The sequence below is a fragment of the Myxine glutinosa genome, chromosome 8, assembly GCF_964187855.1.
Source record: "Myxine glutinosa chromosome 8, kmMyxGlut1.1, whole genome shotgun sequence".
Lineage (NCBI taxonomy): Eukaryota > Metazoa > Chordata > Myxini > Myxiniformes > Myxinidae > Myxine > Myxine glutinosa.
The window spans coordinates 105,164,903-105,184,520 of NC_136268.1; the positions used below are offsets into that span (position 1 = coordinate 105,164,903).

Here is a 19,618-nt window from a genome sequence, read left to right on the forward strand (position 1 = left end):
CTGGGCACCCCCGCACCCTTCCCTCCCCCCTTCCCCTCCCCCCTCCCCCCCTTCCCCCTCCCCCCCATTCCCTCCCCTCCTCTTCCCCCTCCCCCCCATTCCCCTCCCCTCCTCTTCCCCCTCCCCTCCTCCTCCCCCGCTTCCCCCTCCCCCCTCCCCCCCCGTTCCCCTCCCCTCCTCTTCCCCCTCCCCTCCTCCTCCCACTCCCGTGCAAAGCCGGGTACCTCTGCTATCTATATATATAAAGTAGAGTTGGCCTCTGTGTCTGTATCCTGATCTACGATCTCTAAGATCTCGAGAACCCGTGGACGGATTTGCGAGCGGAAAGTACTGTTCGACTCGGGATGGTCCCAGGAATGTCACGGAGACATAAACATTTAAAAAATTTCGGGTTTTAAAATTAGCGTATTATTAGCACTAGCAGAAGAGAGAGGGATTCGAAGGGAGGGAGCGCAGCGCTTCTAGCGCTTCTGACTACAGCACACCTTAAAATTAAAAAAACTTCGGGTTTTAAAATTAGTGTGTTACGCGTAATTAGCGCTAGCAGAAGAGGGAGGGAATCTAAGGGAGGGAGCGCAGTGCTCCCTCCAGCGCTTCTGTTAGCGTAATTAGCGTATTTCGGAACGTTAATTTTTCAACTTCATTATTCGGAATCAGTACGTCCCAGAGAACCTTCGACGACAATGAGTTCCGACTTCCGACCTCGGTGGGATGACAGGCTGAGTCAACCCCCCTGGTGTGAAGGGGGAGGAGGAGGGGAGGGGGAAGAGAAGGGGAGGGGAACGAGGGGGAAGGGGATGGGAGGGGGGAGGGGGAAGGGGGAGGGGGAGGGGGAAGGGGGAGGGGAGGGGGGGAGGGGAAAGGGGGGGGAGGGGGAGGGGAGGGGCCCTTCTTCCCCTGGGCACCCCCGCACCCTTCCCTCCCCCCTTCCCCTCCCCCCTCCCCCCCTTCCCCCCTCCCCCCCATTCCCCTCCCCTCCTCTTCCCCCTCCCCTCCTCCTCCCCCTCCCCTCCTCCTCCCCCGCTTCCCCCTCCCCCCTCCCCCCCGTTCCCCTCCCCTCCTCTTCCCCCTCCCCTCCTCCTCCCACTCCCGTGCAAAGCCGGGTACCTCTGCTAGTACATATATATACACACATCTTGTTTTTTTAATTTTTGTTTCTCAATTCTATCTCTTATGATTTTCAATTCCTATCTCTCTTGTTTAATTCTTATTTAAAGATGCATTTCATTAATTGCACAGTTCGTTGTTTGTAACCTTAAATATATCACACACACACACACACACACACACACACACACACACACACACACACACACACACACACACACACACACACACACAAAGGTTTAGCTCTCTTGTCTGTCTTTTAAAAAACTGTATATTGTTACAGCCATTGTATTTTTTTAAACATCTACAGGTATTTCCAGATTGCTCGATGTTATAGGGATGAGGGCTCCAAGCCCGATCGACAGCCTGAGTTCTCACAGGTGAGGTCAGAAATTTAAATTCACATTTACTGATGAAATGCCAGATGCCAAATGTGCTTTGTTGTTCCTTTGTGTTTGTGATCGACTTGGCTTGTTCTGAGGAACAAATATCTTGCACTGACAACAGGTAGACATCGAGCTGTCCTTTACAAGTCAGCAGGCTGTACGAGACCTCGTTGAGGAGCTGCTCTGCCGTTCCTGGCCATGTGATTTACCTCCTTTGGCCCAACCTTTCTGCACCCTCACCTACGACCAGGCCTTGAACCTGTACGGCACTGACAAGCCTGATACTCGCTTTGGTATGCAGGTAGGCAGGTTCCCCTTAGATGGATAGTAATCCAGCAATCTGTGCTGCCCAACAGGCCATATATGTTTTACCATTAACCTTTTGAGGTTTCTTGCTCTCTGTTTCGCATTACAGGCCGTGACATGACGCGCTTGCACCTCTGTGCCTGCAGCTGGTCGATGTGACTGATGAGGTCGGCAATACTCTGCTGATGTCTGAGCACGATTCATGCAGACCACGGCAACCGGACTGCGTGCGAGCAATCTGTGTGCCACGGGGTGCTGTGAGTACCGTCGGAGCTGAGCATGCGATGCTGTTTGTGCTTAAGGCTGAGATTGATTGCAAAACAGAATAGTCTTCATTCAATGTATTCAATGCCACAAACCTGGTGTTGGCTTAGCAGTTAGGGTGCCTGCTTGGGATCCTAGGATCCTGGGTTCGAATCCCGGTCAATTGCTGAATTAACACCAGGGGGGTTGACTCAGCCTGTCATCCTTCCGAGGTCGGCAAATTGAGCACCAGTTCACTGGTAATTCCCTGTTTGTTGCAAGAGGCGACTAACAGGGTTGGTGGCAGGAAGGGCATCCGGCCATAAAACATTGCTTCAAAAAGGGGACCAAGGTGCCCAAAAAAGGCCAACCCCTGCTCTGCAGGGAAAAATGGCCTCTAAAGGTGGTTCTTTTCTTCTTCAATGTATTGTTACTTTGGCCTCACATATGTCATCTGCTCACACTCTCATCTTCTTCCTCTGTTTTGATTTCAGGAACTTTTTTGTAATGAAGATTTCTGTACCCTTAAGGGTTTGGCAAAGGAGTATTTCAATCAGGTAATGTTTGATTGTTTGCTTAACCATGCGTTGAGTTAACCCGCCGTTGGTAATGCGTTGGGTTTGCTTAACCCCCCTCCCCCCCCCCAGACGCAACCTACACACACACACACACACACACACACACACACTATCTGTCTCATCTTCCTTACCTTGCATGCAAAATAAATTGGTAATTCATTAACACAGGTTCTTAAGTTGTGGTAAGTATATACCCAAATGATCTTTAACTCATCGTGTTGCAAAAATGTTTCCATTGCTTCCAGGATATTATTGTGGTGAGACTTGATGGGAATGATGGTGAGACTACAAGTGAGTGGTTGAGTTCAGGAGAACATCAGGCCCTCATGGAAAAATGTGGTGCTGGGCCAATGGATGCCATTCTATTGGCTGCTGGGGAAAGATTTGATATGGTGAGGTAACTGTGGTAAAGAGTGGTGGTTTGTAGTGCAGTTGGTCTATTCTAGAATACATAACATTGGAAGGTAGTCTTTTTTCTATTTTTACAGTCAAACAGTTGGACATGTATGCTTTCCCATGATGCAATGCACAAGGTTTTCCCCAGCTAGTAACGCTCAAGATATGAACCATACTTTGGTAAGACCGTTGTTTGTACCTCACTTGATCTCACCTGTTTTGACCTCTTGGTAGTGCTTGTTGCTGGGAAAACTCCGTCTGGAGTGTGTGCAATTGTTGGAGCAAAAGGGCCTCTCGCTGCGACCTTATGGTCTCTTTAAATTCCTCTGGGTTGTCGACTTTCCTCTCTTCTTGCCTCGGAAGGACGACCCGACACTCCTCGAATCTGCACATCACCCCTTCACAGCCCCGCACCCTGACGACGCACACCTAATCTACACTCAACCACAAAAGGTATGTTTAAGGTGGGATTGGTTGGATAGTTCATTAGAGGGAAGGTCATAGGATTCAAGTTCTGTGTCACCCACTGAGCCCAAATGGGCAAAGCCCAGATACTGCTTCCATAACTCCATCCAAACTGGACTCGCGGTCTTTCCTTTTTTCTGACCCTGGCTCAGGCAAGGAGCCAGCACTATGACCTGGTTCTAAATGGCTCTGAGGTCGGTGGGGGCTCCGTTCGAATCCACAATTCTCAACTGCAGCGGCATGTGCTCGAGAAGGTCCTCCAGGCAAGAAAACCAACTGTCATTCGCTTTCGTTATTTCATTCTCTACTCGCTTTTTAAATCCTTTTTATTTGTATGTGATTGTTGCTCTTAAAGTTTATGTTGATGTTCTAACTTGTGGTTCTTGCATAATTGCAGTTGTTGTTTTTGTTTTGGGATAAGGCTCTTGGTAATTATTTTAAATAATGCCGAACATTACAATACAGGGTACGAGACGGCCCGATTGCGTTCAGTGATGCGAACCATTTGCAGTTTGAGAGTATTTATTTACCAACGATATACTTGTGCTATGCACAGGTGGGAGGCCACATTCAAACAGAGAATGCGGAAACGGTGAATGCTCAACCATGAACCAATAAATTCAACATTCCTGTGCCCCCTTCAGTCGAACGTCAGCATTGACAGCCGGTTCGTGGCGGACTTGGCCAAAAGATTTACTGCAGGTGAATGTTTCTACACACGGTCAATGGCAAAACTGCAAATTGCGAATCCGCCAATGTCATGAGTGGAAACCCTCACATAATTTCCTTTAAACTAAATCTCTCCATATTTTCATTCTAAACAGCAAAATTCCAATCACAAGTGAATACTACGGCATTATTGTAACAAAATACAATGTTACAAACACTCGTGAGGTAAACGAAGATAAACGCCATTCTGACATGATAACCAATGTAGACAAATCTGCCGGCGAGAAAGGGCGGACACACAATACTTCGTACGGATCGAAAATCATAATTGTATTGAAGAATTTATGAAACCTCCCACCCATCTTAGGATGGAGAAAAAGCAGCATCGTCCGGCTGGAAACTCAAAATCACAATTGTATTGAGATGTTATCAAACCAGCGAATGTCCGTGAATGTGCGTTTACTTACGGATTGGGAGCAGCTTCATATGGATTGGAGATGTGGAGATATCTTAATATGGAGATATTACGGAGCTTCATATGAAACTCAAAATCATAATTGTATTGAAGAATTTATGAAACCTCCCACTTACCTTACGACACCCGCTGGGGTCCCAAAAGTTCCACAGAAGGTTTGGTGGGGCTAGCCCCAAAACTGAGAGTAGTTCAGGGACAGATGGACAATCCTGTTTTATAATATAGATTAAATCGTTATCACTTTATTTATATCCTTAATATTCCAATCACTAAAATCTATAGTTTTCACAAACTTACTTTAATTGCTCAATCACCAATGAAAGAGACTTTCAGAATGACGTTTAGCAATGACATCATGCAATTTGCATATTTAGATGTGTGTAATCTTCACACAGCACAATAGCCTAGGCCTGTGCTGCAGGCACTGCATGATTACCTTCGCCACCAAAGGTGGATGGAGGTTATGTTTTCACCCGTCTGTCCGTTTCTTTCCGTTTGTTTGTTTGTGAACAAGACATCTCAAAAAGTTGTGGATGGATTCGGACGAAATTTGGCAGAGAGGTAGCGTTTGTGACAAGGACGAAATGATTAGATTTTGGTGAAGCTCCAGATTCGGATCCGCTACTAGAATTTTTATAGTGGTTTTTCACCATTGGGAGATAAGGTCAAAAACGATACATATCAGGATATCTCAAAAAGTTATGGACGTATTTGGACGAAACCTTGTGGACAGGTTGTGTGTGTGACAAGGAAGAATCGATTCGATTTTGCCGAAGATCTGAATCTGTATTTCGGATATGAGAATTATTTAATTTTTAAAGTGATTTTTCACCATTGAGAGAGAGGCCCAAAAACGATACATAGCAGGATATCTCAAAAAGTTATGGATGGATTTGGATGAAACTTGGTGGAGAGGTTGTGTGACGAGGAAGAATCGACTCAATTTTGGTGAAGATCCGAATCCAGCTCGTATAATTTTTTAAGTGAGTCTTCACCATTGAGTGATATGGCCAACCAGGCGGAGGTATGTTCTCTACTGAGTGCCGTTCTAGTTATACATGTTACATTGTAGGCAATATATACAGTCATGCTGTTGGGTCTTTGCTTACTCACTGCAATCATTACACTCCTGGAATAACTTTGCTGGAGTTATTCGTTTGACTTGATATATCCGCAAGTGTCAGTTTGGGGAGGAGGGCAACGTGGTCATTGTGTGTTTGAGGTCTAATATAGGTCAGTTGTCCATTGAGGTCAGTTGTGTCCATTGTTTTATACCGATGGTTCAACACTGTAGACTCAAAATGATCTCCTCAGACACCCTGATCCACAAAATGATTGTTGTTTTTATTCCCGAACTGGCCCTTCCCTATGACGTTTCCTCGTTCAAGGAGGACATTCAGCAATTGAGTCATCTTCTGGCGGCGCTCGACTCTGGGGCTCCTCCACACGCTGGCATCGCGCTTGGTATGTGGACACAAACCCTTGAAACTCCTATAAATAAAAAAGAGTAATCACACAGCATTTCAGGCATACCTCTTGGAAGAACAACTCACAACCTCAAAGTGTTTGTGTTCAGTTGTGTTTATTTCCCTTTCACTACCTTTGTGCATCCGGAATCCATCTTTGAGGTTTTGTGTGACTTGGTGTTAACTAGATGACCTGCTCCTGTCGTTTTATATGTACTTTGTTCTTCTGATATCTTGCAAAGTGCAAGGGACTTGTGTTTTAATGCATCCATGGCCTGGCCTTCATTGACTGAGTGTCATTAAAATAGTGTATTGTTAGAGGAATGCCCAAAACCATCCAAGCTCATGTTTACATCGGTGAAACTCCTTCCATATAGCACAGAACTCCGTATTTTTGTAATGAACCACACGGATTTAGAAAGGAAAGTAGAAAAGATCACGTGTAAGGATGGGGGATGACGTGAGATCATGGTGCACCATTTGCTTTAAGCCCTGGAAGGAAGTGTGGGTTTTTACAGCCTCAAGAAGAGGTTTCATCGCCTGAGGCATTATATTTTCGGGTTGCCATCAGTCTGTGATAGGTTTTCGTTGCCGCGATAACTTAAGAACAGCTTTCGCGAACTAAGTCAAATGACTGAAGGTAACAAAGTCAAACTTGGTCCAAGCACGTAAAATGATGTAAAGATAAATGGATTCTATTATATTGTTGTGGATCTCTCGAAGCCCGTCGACGTACAGAGGGGGGGTTAAACCCCTCTTCCCCCTCGGGTCTTCGAGTCCACGAGGCCGAGTCGCCACTCCCGTAGCGAGCGTGCGGAAGGGTATCGGGTCGATTCCACACGTACCTTCGGTATCCACGCTGCCACGAAAACGGGGACTGGACCTCGCACAAGCCACGCTAATCGAATACGCCCGAGCGGTTTGCGTATCATGTGACTCGTGCCGTTACTTTTATTGAACCCGATTCGAGCGGTTTTATTCGTGCGATGCTAGGCCACTGGTGAAATGACGGGCACGATCAAATGGAAGAAAGAACAGGTTTATTTACAATTATACAAGGCGAAGAGACACAGAGCAAGCTTAATGAGTCTTAACTTATCTCCCAGACAAGGGCCCACTCACTCACGCAGGGAAAAGAAGGAAGGACAGTTCGCGCTCCAAACGCGCCTTGGCGCCGGTCGCTCCCGGACAGCTCGCCGGGCGTGGCCCTCAGATGTTCACGGCACGTGTGCTGGGAGCGCAGGCAGGGAGACCGTGTGTCTGTGGCCCGGAATGGATCATCCTCACGGGCGCGTTATTCACAGGCAGCAGCAGAGCGCAGGGCACAGGGAGAGTTCGTGTACAAAGGGGGCTTATAACAAGCAACTGAATCCACTCGTGGCTACACGTCTCTTTCTCACTGCGCTCACAACGCTCTCTGATACTCCGACTCAACCACCACGACTTCTAGGGCACACTCCACTTTACCACCACGTCTCTCCCAGCTCTGACTGACTCGTTCACTGGGGCACTCCCTCTCCTACTGAGGCGGGGGAGGGGGGGCGGGGCAGGGTTTTATGGCCCCGCCCCAGAGTCTTCCCCGAATGTTCCAAGCCCCTCCTCTCGCTGCCGTTGTGAGCCACTCCCTTGAGCTCCGATTGGCTGCTCGCCGCTTACCGGCCAGTCCCCTGCAGCTCCTCCCTTCGGCCTTGCCAGACTTGTTCCAGGCCTAGCACATGGCATTCAAGCCCAAATAACACCTAACTCACTGGCCTGCTCAACACAAACTAACACAGGAAAGGAGACTACGCTTACATTTACTAAGAAATAACTGAACTAAAGCAAGGCTACATGTTGTGGTGCAACTACCTACGAGGGTGGGGGGGGGGGCGGGGGGTCATTCTTTATTCACAAAACCGCAACAATATGGTCAACAGGTCAGAAGTCCCGTTAGGTAAAAAAAAAATCTGTTATTGTGATAACGTGAACCAGTGATGTGATTTTGACCAAATTTGGTGAAAGTATTGTTATAGATCGCGGTTAGATGTTATAGACCGAGCGGTGGTGTAAGACCGCGACCTAACAAAACTCACCCGATTCACCCAGACTTTGGCCGTATCGCACCCCAGCTGCTCAATGAGGGAAAAGACGAAAACGACGCAATGCAAAGAGGAAAACGAAGGCAAAGAAAGGTTTGGAAATACGACTGAATTTATTGACTATTTACACACAAGCAAAATGAAGCAGTCACGTTTATTTACAAGCACATAAGACGCAGGTGACAGGGAAAATACTAGCTTATTCAGACTTAATTAACCCAGGACAGAACAAACAAAAGACGGACTCACGCGGGGAATTGCAGGAGGTGGATGGCTGGAGGTGAACGCTTGGTGGAGCCAACGCGGAGCTTGGTGGAGCTGAACGCTTGGTGGAGCCAACGCGGAGCTTGGTGGAGCTGAACGCTTGGTGGAGCCAACGCGGAGCTTGGGGGATTGGTGTGGCGGGTTCTCTCTCCTTCCTTAGTCCCACCCAGTCCAACAGCTTCCTCTCGTGCTTCAGGACTCTTTCTCTCTCTTTCTTGGTCCCTCACTCTTTACCACCGACTCCTCACCGCAACCAACGCAACCACTTGACCACCACCTCTACTGACTGACTCTTCACCACTCTGCACTTGACGACCGACCCCCAACCAACTCAGACCAACTCGAAGTCCAACTCCAGGCCTTTCTGTCTTCTGCTCTCCTCTGTAAAAACGCATTTCTCCCTTGGACACGCCCTGCCTTGGGTTATATAGGCCCCCGCCCCTCAACCTTTGCGAACCTCCCCGACCGCTCTTCCTCCGCCCTCTGTAGCCAAACCCCTGGCTCATGGTTGGTCGAGCGGGGCTGGTTCACTCCTCCCCCTCTATGACGGGGTGGAGACACGCCTTTCTTCCCCAACCCGGCCTCGTGGCCAATGGCGGCAATTGGATCGGAGGTAACTGGTGATGGGAATGGAAGGGAATCTATCTCTTTCACTGGTGCAATGGAGTATTTCTATTAATGGAAGACACAGCCTTACGCTAATACACAGAATAAGAGATAACTATCAACAGGTATATTCTATTACTTGGCTGACGTGTATGCTTGTGGACTATGGGACGCCCTTTTGGTCTTTACACAGCTCCGGAGGCAGGAGGCACAGAATAAACAATAATCACAATAGTACAGCACACAATCCAAAAAATATACAGTCCTCATATCCACAACACTGCACCCTCCTCCTCTTAGGCACGGCCCGGGCCTACAACTTTTATTTAGTGTGACACGTAGGTGTAGTTCCCTCTACTTTTAACCTGACCCTGAGTGCGACAGTTTTAAAACATAAATAAATGTGTCCCGCTGCTCCATTGCACCCTGCCTAACAGACTTACGCCCACAGTTAACCGAATTGCGGAATGGTCTTCAAACTAAACACTGACGGTGGGTAGCATTATTTACACTGACGCTATTTTTATTTACAAAACTAACCCAGGACCTGTAATTGTTCTTTCTGGGGGGGAGACAGTCTGCTCTGCATCAATGCACCATGAAAGCACCTATAACGCACCAACACACCCTCAAGCACCAATCAGTGCAGTCACCACTGTTCATCAATAAAATAAATTCAACAACCCCTAACCCTGCAGGTGTCTCTTGCTCTTCGGCTCCCTCTGCTGGTGATTATTATTTGTCTTCCAGATGTTGTCATTTTCATTTTGCTTTGCTTACTGGCGGCCTATTTTCAATAAAGTGTGCCCAATGTGTCCTTCTTATTTATTTTATTTATGGCCCACAGGGCCGACTAGTGTGGTTCACCTGTGGGGCATCGGTGCCCTGTGGCCAAGGTCCGCCAGCAAGATTTCGGGCCCTCATGGCCGGTTCCAGCAGAGGGGCCATGCCCCAACCCATGGGGTCCATAGGTGGTGCTCGGCCACAGACATGTGGTCCATAATGTGGTGCATCGATGCAGACAGCTGGTTCTGGGAATTTCGGGCGCACAATGGCCGACCCACGCACGCTCCCCTCGGCGCCCAACGGCGCACAGGTCATGTGGGAGACAAAAGAAAGACAATTGAGCGAGGGGTAAGGTCACAAGGGTACACATCAATAAGGCAATGCAAGGCGAAATGCGTACGGAGGGCGAAGTGAGAAAGCTCGTCCCTACCGTACGTCACCCCCCTGTTACCTAGCCCACCCTTGCCCTTACCCCATATGTACAAAACCTACACATTAACAATTCGTCACTACTGTCACGTCTTCCCCATATTTCCCCTATACCAAATTCGTCACCACAATCCCTCTACTTCAAAAATTTGCCATCATCAATTCATCATCAATCCTCATAAGGAGGAAGAGATGGAATTACGCACAATGTCACACCCACGTCATGATGCGTCTCACATTCCAAACATTTGCACAGTAAAAAATAATTAAACATGGCATGGTGTGGAGTACCTGTCACCTCAGGTGAGTGGATGCAGATGGTGCGAGGAGATCCTTCATCCTAACTATCCTCTAAATGATTTTAACACACTTTACACTACCCGGGGTCTTTCTCCGGCCAAACCATTGGCCCTCTTACACTATGGGTTCTAAAAACCAATTCCCATTGGCCAAACTGTGGTGCTTTTCAATTTGGGGTCTCACTCCCCCGATTCATCTCCCGGTGCCCTCGCACAATTTCTGGGCTGTGGCGTGTACCTCTCCCAGTGGGTCTACCCACCTGCACACCTCCACCACTGCAGTTGCCACCCGAGCTTACCTAGCTCCTCACCCTAACCTATCTAACTGGGGCAGGCCCCTCCTGGCTCTGTCACCCCACTCGGTGCCCTCTGGCACTGGGCTACCCGGGTCCGTCCTCCGGATCCTCGGGCCCCATCCACAACAACTACTACCGGCTCCCAGAGCCCACCTGCGGCCTCACCTGGCCGACATCCTCACAGTGGTGGAGCGCCCAACCAACTACACACACTAACAGGCTACACGCCCAGCCATTTCCACAACACCAACGCACCCATCCACATACCATTCTGTCACCCGCACCACAGATGCCAATATCCAACCACAATTTACCTGTACCCTCTACCTAACACTTACACTACCCGCCCCGGGTATCCGTGATGGGGGTCCACTCTTCCCCCATTCACACCTTCGCACCATCCACTCCACTCCACAATTTCCACCATTCTCACTCCACGACCATCCATTCCAATACTCCAGATATTCCACACTACCATTTATTCCACACACCTGTCTTTCATTCACCTGTCGTTGCACACCTGTGCAATCCTACCTGGTGCCACCTGCACCCTCCTCCTCTTCCTGGATCATTTGGTCAACACAACACGCAATCACCACTACTTCCTCATACACTGCTCCACACACCTGTTCAGTTGCACACCTGTGCAATCACACCTGTTCAATCCTCACACACACGGCATCATCTCAGCTGACTACTCCCCTCTGAAACTTGCGCTTCCCAGTCGTCCCTTTAAACTATTGCGCTCCCACGTCATTATCATCCACACTAATCTACCTGCGTCCCCACTACAGGTATCAGTCACTAACTAAACTTAACGTTACCTAATGTCAATCTCTTCTAGATCCCTACTAATAACCTAACCCACCCGGGCTAGTTTCCACTGCCATCAACCCCATAAGCTATTGCTCCTTTGCCCCCCCTGTGAGGGATGGTGGATTTGCCATCCCACCACATCGGGGGTCTCTCTATCAATTTGGCACACCAAATTCCAACCAATTCAAAAATTTTCCATTTACTGCCAATTCTACCCACTATTATTAATTTCGTATCAAATCACTACCATCATCATCCGTCTACTTATTACATCCTCTCGGTGCGCCATGACATCATTAAACTCGGCTTCGCAAAGCCGAGCAATGAATTCGGGTGGTTTGGTTGCCTGCAGGTTGAATCCGTCCGGCTTTCGGTTCAAGGGAGGTGGTTTGGTTGGACCGAGATTCCACGCACCATCTCGGCGCGGCACCTTGCGGTCCCGGGCCCGATGGCTCCATCTCCCCCGGTCGGAACCCCGTCCCCACGAGGGGGCACCATTCCGCTTCCTCCCACTCGCCCTCGAACCGGACCGGTCGCCTCGCCCGACAAAGCCCGGACTCGACCGTGCGGGGCGGGGCCAAGCCCGAATCGGCAACGACGCTTCGAAGAGAAACGACGCAGCTTCGATCGACGCCGGGCCTCGCACCCAACCAAGCACCCCTCGCACCGAGTGCTCGCATCGGCTATCCGTCGCTCTAACCACTACCCTGGTTACCGTCGACGCTTTACTTGCATGCTTACAAGCATACGCTACCCCTTTCACCCTCACAAAACCTGGCGTTCCAACGCCGTCCGTACATTCCACCAACGCTCTCTCTGTTACACACCACACCTCTTGCGCACACTTCGGTCCACACCTCTCCTCCGTTACGTCCTCCGTAACACTCACCATGGGCGTGCACTCCGTATTGCTCTCACTCCCTGTGTCACACCCCGTACACACCGACGTGCATTCGCGCTCGCACTCGGTTTCACTCCCACACTTTATAACACACCCACTCGCCGACGCACACTTTTTCCTCCCACGCGTGCCATTTCCACTCACTCGGGACCCTTCACCAACGCCCGGGTGCTTCCTCGATCCCAAGCGCGCAAAACTTCTTTTGTCGCTAAACATCCTCCTGCAAAATCTACCCGCACAATATACAGCACGACTCACCTGGGGGATCCTTTTCTCCACGCGAACCTGCAAACTTCCATTCGGGTTAAGCACAGCATCGTGATGTGAGCAGGGACTTTGTACATAATCCATTTCTCCCTGCAATTCCCGGGCTACCTCCGTCATCTCTTCAATTTTAATTATTCCCGCTACTGCTTTTTCTTTATTAACCTCGGCGACCGCTGGCTTTAATAAAACACCCTCCTCTACCTCAGCGGTCGCCGGCTTTCGCAAACCCCGTGTCGCGATTTCTACCCCCGTCATTGTACCCGTGCTTTCCTCCGCTTCGCTCAACCAGCGCTTTTCGACCCGCTTTACCTCCTCGTGCACCCGTGGGACCTGCTCGCCCAACCTGCGGTCTCTGTCCCTCTGCTCCCTTTCCTCCCAATCGGCCCCCATCCTATCTATTTTTGCATTCATTTCGGCCATGAAGGCTTGCATTTGGGCCACCGTTGGTAGTACAAAGGGTACTGTCACGATTTGTTGCCACAAAAGGTTAAAATCCAACGGCGGCGCTGCTACGGTCGCGGGCGTGGGCGCCGTGGCCATGTGCGAGGCGCCATTTTGCGCGTCTGATACCCCCTCAACCACATTGCCATTTTTCTCCTCCCTTTCCTCCACATACATTTCCCCGAGGTCCTGGGTCGATTCCACCCCGTCTATCTCTTCCACCGGCATCCCGTCGCCTTGAACAGCCATGGCGCGATTTCAAAATTCGGGTTTTGCTTTAAAAAAAACAAATTTCGGCAGCTCGTAATTTTGACCAAAAATTTTTTTTCTAGATGTTTTAAAAATTTGGTTCGGGACCCGAATTCCACTCCCAGACACCAATTGTTATAGATCGCGGTTAGATGTTATAGACCGAGCGGTGGTGTAAGACCGCGACCTAACAAAACTCACCCGATTCACCCAGACTTTGGCCGTATCGCACCCCAGCTGCTCAATGAGGGAAAAGACGAAAACGACGCAATGCAAAGAGGAAAACGAAGGCAAAGAAAGGTTTGGAAATACGACTGAATTTATTGACTATTTACACACAAGCAAAATGAAGCAGTCACGTTTATTTACAAGCACATAAGACGCAGGTGACAGGGAAAATACTAGCTTATTCAGACTTAATTAACCCAGGACAGAACAAACAAAAGACGGACTCACGCGGGGAATTGCAGGAGGTGGATGGCTGGAGGTGAACGCTTGGTGGAGCCAACGCGGAGCTTGGTGGAGCCAACGCGGAGCTTGGTGGAGCTGAACGCTTGGTGGAGCCAACGCGGAGCTTGGGGGATTGGTGTGGCGGGTTCTCTCTCCTTCCTTAGTCCCACCCAGTCCAACAACTTCCTCTCGTGCTTCAGGACTCTTTCTCTCTCTTTCTTGGTCCCTCACTCTTTACCACCGACTCCTCACCGCAACCAACGCAACCACTTGACCACCACCTCTACTGACTGACTCTTCACCACTCTGCACTTGACGACCGACTCCCAACCAACTCAGACCAACTCAAAGTCCAACTCCAGGCCTTTCTGTCTTCTGCTCTCCTCTGTAAAAACGCATCTCTCCCTTGGACACGCCCTGCCTTGGGTTATATAGGCCCCCGCCCCTCAACCTTTGCGAACCTCCCCGACCGCTCTTCCTCCGCCCTCTGTAGCCAAACCCCTGGCTCATGGTTGGTCGAGCGGGGCTGGTTCACTCCTCCCCCTCTATGACGGGGTGGAGACACGCCTTTCTTCCCCAACCCGGCCTCGTGGCCAATGGCGGCAATTGGATCGGAGGTAACTGGTGATGGGAATGGAAGGGAATCTATCTCTTTCACTGGTGCAATGGAGTATTTCTATTAATGGAAGACACAGCCTTACGCTAATACACAGAATAAGAGATAACTATCAACAGGTATATTCTATTACTTGGCTGACGTGTATGCTTGTGGACTATGGGACGCCCTTTTGGTCTTTACACAGCTCCGGAGGCAGGAGGCACAGAATAAACAATAATCACAATAGTACAGCACACAATCCAAAAAATATACAGTCCTCATATCCACAACAGTATATATTATGATGAACAGATGAACTGGTTAGATTTTGGCATCAAGAGGTCAACGGTCATGTCAGGAAAAAAAAAATGTCATACCTGAAAACAGCTGATGGGATTTAAATAAAACTTGGTACAAGTATGTATTAACCTCCGTCAGTGTGTCTGTCCATGATGGATTATTTGGTATAAATGGTCAAGGATGAGATCAAATTAAAACTCCTGTTAATGTGATACCATTGGCTATGGGATTTGAACTAAATTAAGTACATGCACCATTATATTGTCAAGTCCGTAGCCGATGAAGACCAGCCTTGGACAGATAGCCGAACAGTTAACTCCGAGGTGTATTTCGAAACTTGAAGGGATTATCTTTGCCGCACGCAGGAGAGGCCCGAAGCCTTATCTGATCGGACGGCCGCCACGGAGTTTACTGACTCGAACCCACAAACAAGTAAACAGACATGACAAGGAAGTAAAATGCAACAAATAATGGATTTAATGGAAATAATGCAAGGATAACAAAACGAAAGGTAAAGTAAAACTAATTTCTATATTGAGATGTCTCCACTCGGACTCGTATACAAACAAGGGGAAAACGAAAGTAAAAATAAATAATGTTTCTGCCGGCCAGAACTTAACTCTCGTCTCGAAGAGCACTTGGTGGGGTCGCCTCGAATCACCGCGTGGGAAACGCACAAGATGGCGTGGAGTCGCTCCCCGCAACGCCAGTAACATGAGGCAACTCGTGCAGGCGGTCCTCATTCTCCTCTCCGTCAAAAGTGCTATGAGCTCCCCGAACCGTCGCCTTATTGCTCCTCCTTATGATGGAAGTTGTCCACAAAAGCTCCCCCACAGCTCCGATGTTTCACTCTGGCGCACACGGCATGAAGCGCAGCCGTCACAAAGCCAGTTTGAGAGAGCCAAAAACATGCGCCCGTTCGCCACGCAGCCCAGCCCAGGGGAGGGAGGGGGGGGGGGGGGGGGAGAGAGAGAGAAAGAGAGACAGAGACAGAGACAGAGAGAGAGAGAGAAAAAAAGAGAAAAAAAAGAAAAGAATGAATAACCTCCCTTGTCCCTCTTTGACGTCATTCCCCAACCAATCCTGACGTCCCATTACATCATCCCATGGCTCCTTAACCGGTCAGGAACCTCGGAGCATGGTTTCTCCCCTACAAGCCATAAAGGCGGAGTCTAGCCGCCGTTCGGGAATGTTCGGATGATGTCATGGGGCAAGCTTATGTACATCATAAGCTTACCCTGCTTATGTACATCAAAATGGGCTTTCTACGCGTCACACAATCCTGCCTTCACTAGGTTATTTCATCCCTACCCCCACAAACGTAACTATATATATGTACAGGTTAGATATTGAGGTCAAATGGTCTTGAGGCTTTAGGTCAAAGTTAGAGTAAGCAAAGACTTAATGTGGGCAGAGGCATATTGGTCGACATCGCGACATAAAATTATGTCTAGTTATTATTTGTTTCTCCACAATGTTAAGTCCACATGATTGAGGCTCATGGAAGAGCAGCAAGGTGGCGGATGGTACAAATTGATCGTAGGGCATCAAGCCAACTCTGACACACTGAGCAAGGGAAGGAATGAACAGGAAAAGAGCAACAGAGGAAACACTACAATTAGTAAGCAAGAGGATTGGGTTAGGAAACATTAATGGGGGTAATAATGACTGTGTATGACAAGAGACTGTGGTACATCACCCATGCTTTTGAAGCCCTGGAGGGAAAAGTGTGGTTGAACAGTCTCAAGAAGGTGGATCTATAGACGGAAGAAGCAAGGAACAAAAGAGTCGGTGTGCATAGTTAGCCTTGATTTTGGAAGTTTAACCAGGAGGAACTTACTGGAATAATGCATGCATCCTGGAGGAGCAGGGGAGGCTTAGAGGGCTGAGAGCAGAAGTAGAGAGAGCACTAGAGAGATGGGTAAAAAAACAAAAAAACAAAAACAAAACAGAGACCACAGTCCTGCCTTGGATGTAAGTGCAACAGACCTTGTGCTTCGGTCTCATAGCAGGCGATTCCAATAATGTTGAGAACTTTAGACTCCACATAACCCAAGAGAGATAGATGTGATGCTGGGGTGCCAGCCCATAGTCGAGAGCAGTACTTCATTAAGTTATGGACAAAAAGGCCTTGTAGACTGTGAGTAGATTTGTCAAGGAAAGTCTTGGATCGACATTGGATGCCGAGTCTGTGGATGGCTTTTGAGGCCACCTTTGTTGTGTCTTTGGCCGAGGAATGGATACACCTGACGATGTGGCCTAGAAGTTCAAGAGAGTGAACCTCTTCCTGTGACTAACCATAGAAATAGATAGGTGGATTAGTTTGGCTATCCTTTGGGACTGACAGAGTGATGCATGACTGAGACATGTTCCACATGTTAGATCAGTAAGTAATAATTTTCAGATTGAAGAGAGGCCTAGCTAAAACTCAAATCATTTTCCATCTCTACAGGGCTCGACCGCCTTGTTGCCTTGCTGGTTGGTGCACATTCTATCCGTGATGTCATCGCTTTCCCCAAGTCTTTCCGGGGTCATGACCTCATGAGCAACGCACCTGATTGGCTGTCTCCAGAAGAGCTGGCACCATATCACATTAATCTTTGTTTCCCAGAAACCTAGCCTGCGATGGACTGTGTTGAAGGTTGCAGGTGCATTCTTCTTCTCTGGTGTGGTCAAGCATGACTTGTGCTTGGTATTTTATTCACGAACGTTGTATAAATTACTCACAGTATCTGGTCAAATTAATAAAGGTGTGCTTTTCAGGCATCCACACTCATTTTTACAATCCCTTAAGAAAACAATTTTTTCCTCATTTGCATTACAAACGGCACTACATTTGGAGGGTTTGATTCGTGCCCATGTTTCTGCTTCTGTGGATGAAATCCTAGCCACAATTATCCGATGCAACCGAGCCTGCCTTCCAGATAAACTCTCGATTTGGGATTTTTCTCAAAAAACGGTTGTGCTAGAATAAAAAAAATTGTTTTTCTCATCCCAGCAAATTATCCGCTATGCAGATTATGGGAATGTCCAATAATTGTCTTATTCCTGCCAATATTTTCTATCGGCCTTTATCTGCTGCTGCTGACGACAATGAGACGAGTAAATGAAGAATTATAAATCTTGTGACTTTAAACCTTCATGATAACTCTTACATCACGATGACGAGGAAGTTTCCTTTCAACTGTTATGATTATAATGTCAATAAACGTGTTTTTGTTACGTTAACCGAGCTGTGCTTTTCTTTTTGGAAATTGTTTGCATGATCCAACTCTTCCATTGGCAGAAAGGTTTATTTTCTTCACTTTGTTTGTACATTTTGTTTTTGCTTGTACATTATTGCATCTTTTCCTTTTAAGTAACATTTGATTGAGGTCTTCATAAACCAGCATCTACTGCTACTTAAGGGTCCCGATTACTTCCACCTGGTGTGGTCAGTCTTTTATGATCAGGATGGTCAGGCCTGATGCTAGACTGAAGCTCATTTCAGTAGGAACCTGTAATAGTCCGGCAGATATGTGAAGAATTGTGGTAGAATTGTGCCTTTGATGATACAAGCATGAAACTTGGCACACAGTTAGGGCATACCCTTACAGTGAAATTTGGATGTAGGGGCATTCCAGATTTCTCCTTGGCCCAAAATGGCGGCCATTTTACAAAATGGCGGCTAAGAAGGACATATTTACCTATTATTTCAGACTTGTCATTTGTGCTGCTATTGAAACACAATGTAATGAGCATATTATAAATTGTCATGTACATGCTATGCAATACCTTCATACTGGGTTCAAAATTGGAATCTACGGTGGCCTATAAGGGGCAGAACAAATGGTTTACCATTGCAATAGACAGGACCGGTCTAGCGGTTTAATTATTTAACTTTGCATGACTATCTGATTTCTCCTGGGTGTAATTTTGGTTCAATACCTTTATATGAACAACTTTGATGTAGCTTTATGAACTTTCCTATCATAGACTAGGTGACTATAAGGAACAATGCAAGGCTAGTGAAAAGTTACGAAAGCGAATTACTATATTTATGATAATAATGTATGTATTTCTTTTTCAGATGATAACTCGACTGCACTGCACCTTCGCTCATTGACTGTAGTAGCTACTTAGATTTGGTTCCCAATTTGTATATTGATTGGATGGTGGTGGTGGATAATGCTTAATTGACAATGGCCAACAAAAATTTCAAGCTATTAGACCCCCAAAGCCCTAGTACATCTGGAACAAACATGCCTTATCTGACAGATTGGGAGAAGTGTGTGTTATGTCAGGAGGTCACCGATGAGGCCCTTGCCTGTCCAGCTGATTCCAAGCGAACCACAGGGTCCGGATACCAAACTCTTGCAGATTATCTCCTCACCTTCAGCCAGATGGGCTGCCTGCCAAAATCTCTAGAACTGTCCCGCCTGGACGATGGTGAAGGTATCCAGTCAACCTTCCAGAGCCACAAGGCTAAGTGGCATGATTCATGCAGACTGAAATACAACAAAACTGAACTGCATCGGGCACAAAAAAGAGAAACGTCTAGTGAAGAAACCGCAAGTGTCTCAAGAAAGTACACCCGTCACAGAGTACATGTAGACCACACACAGCCACAGCCTGAAAAGTGTTTCTTTTGTGACAAACCAGCGGGTACTAATTCTCTGCGAAAAGCTTCCACCTTCGACCTCAATAAACATGTCAGGACAGCTGCCCTGAAACTAGGAGATCAGGCACTTCTTGCTAAACTGAGTGC

At 47.9% G+C, this 19,618-nt stretch overlaps 1 protein-coding gene across 2 annotated transcripts in view; it reads left to right on the forward strand.

The window, feature by feature from the left end:
* Positions 1 to 18,099, forward strand: part of DARS2 (aspartyl-tRNA synthetase 2, mitochondrial) — a 35,639-nt gene extending 17,540 nt beyond the window's left edge. Inside the window, exons 10-18 of one of the 2 annotated variants that reach the window (XM_068125035.2) lie at positions 1,418 to 1,487; positions 1,615 to 1,794; positions 1,946 to 2,056; positions 2,537 to 2,599; positions 2,866 to 3,012; positions 3,251 to 3,469; positions 3,634 to 3,744; positions 6,014 to 6,089; positions 17,324 to 18,099. In XM_068125035.2, the coding sequence (XP_067981136.2) occupies positions 1,418 to 1,487; positions 1,615 to 1,794; positions 1,946 to 2,056; positions 2,537 to 2,599; positions 2,866 to 3,012; positions 3,251 to 3,469; positions 3,634 to 3,744; positions 6,014 to 6,089; positions 17,324 to 17,490 (1,144 nt within the window). In that variant the 3' untranslated portion in view covers positions 17,491 to 18,099. The remainder of the gene's footprint in view (positions 1 to 1,417; positions 1,488 to 1,614; positions 1,795 to 1,945; positions 2,057 to 2,536; positions 2,600 to 2,865; positions 3,013 to 3,250; positions 3,470 to 3,633; positions 3,745 to 6,013; positions 6,090 to 17,323) is intronic. The other variant, XM_068125037.2, reaches the window with a different exon arrangement.
* Positions 18,100 to 19,618: the final 1,519 nt, after the last annotated feature.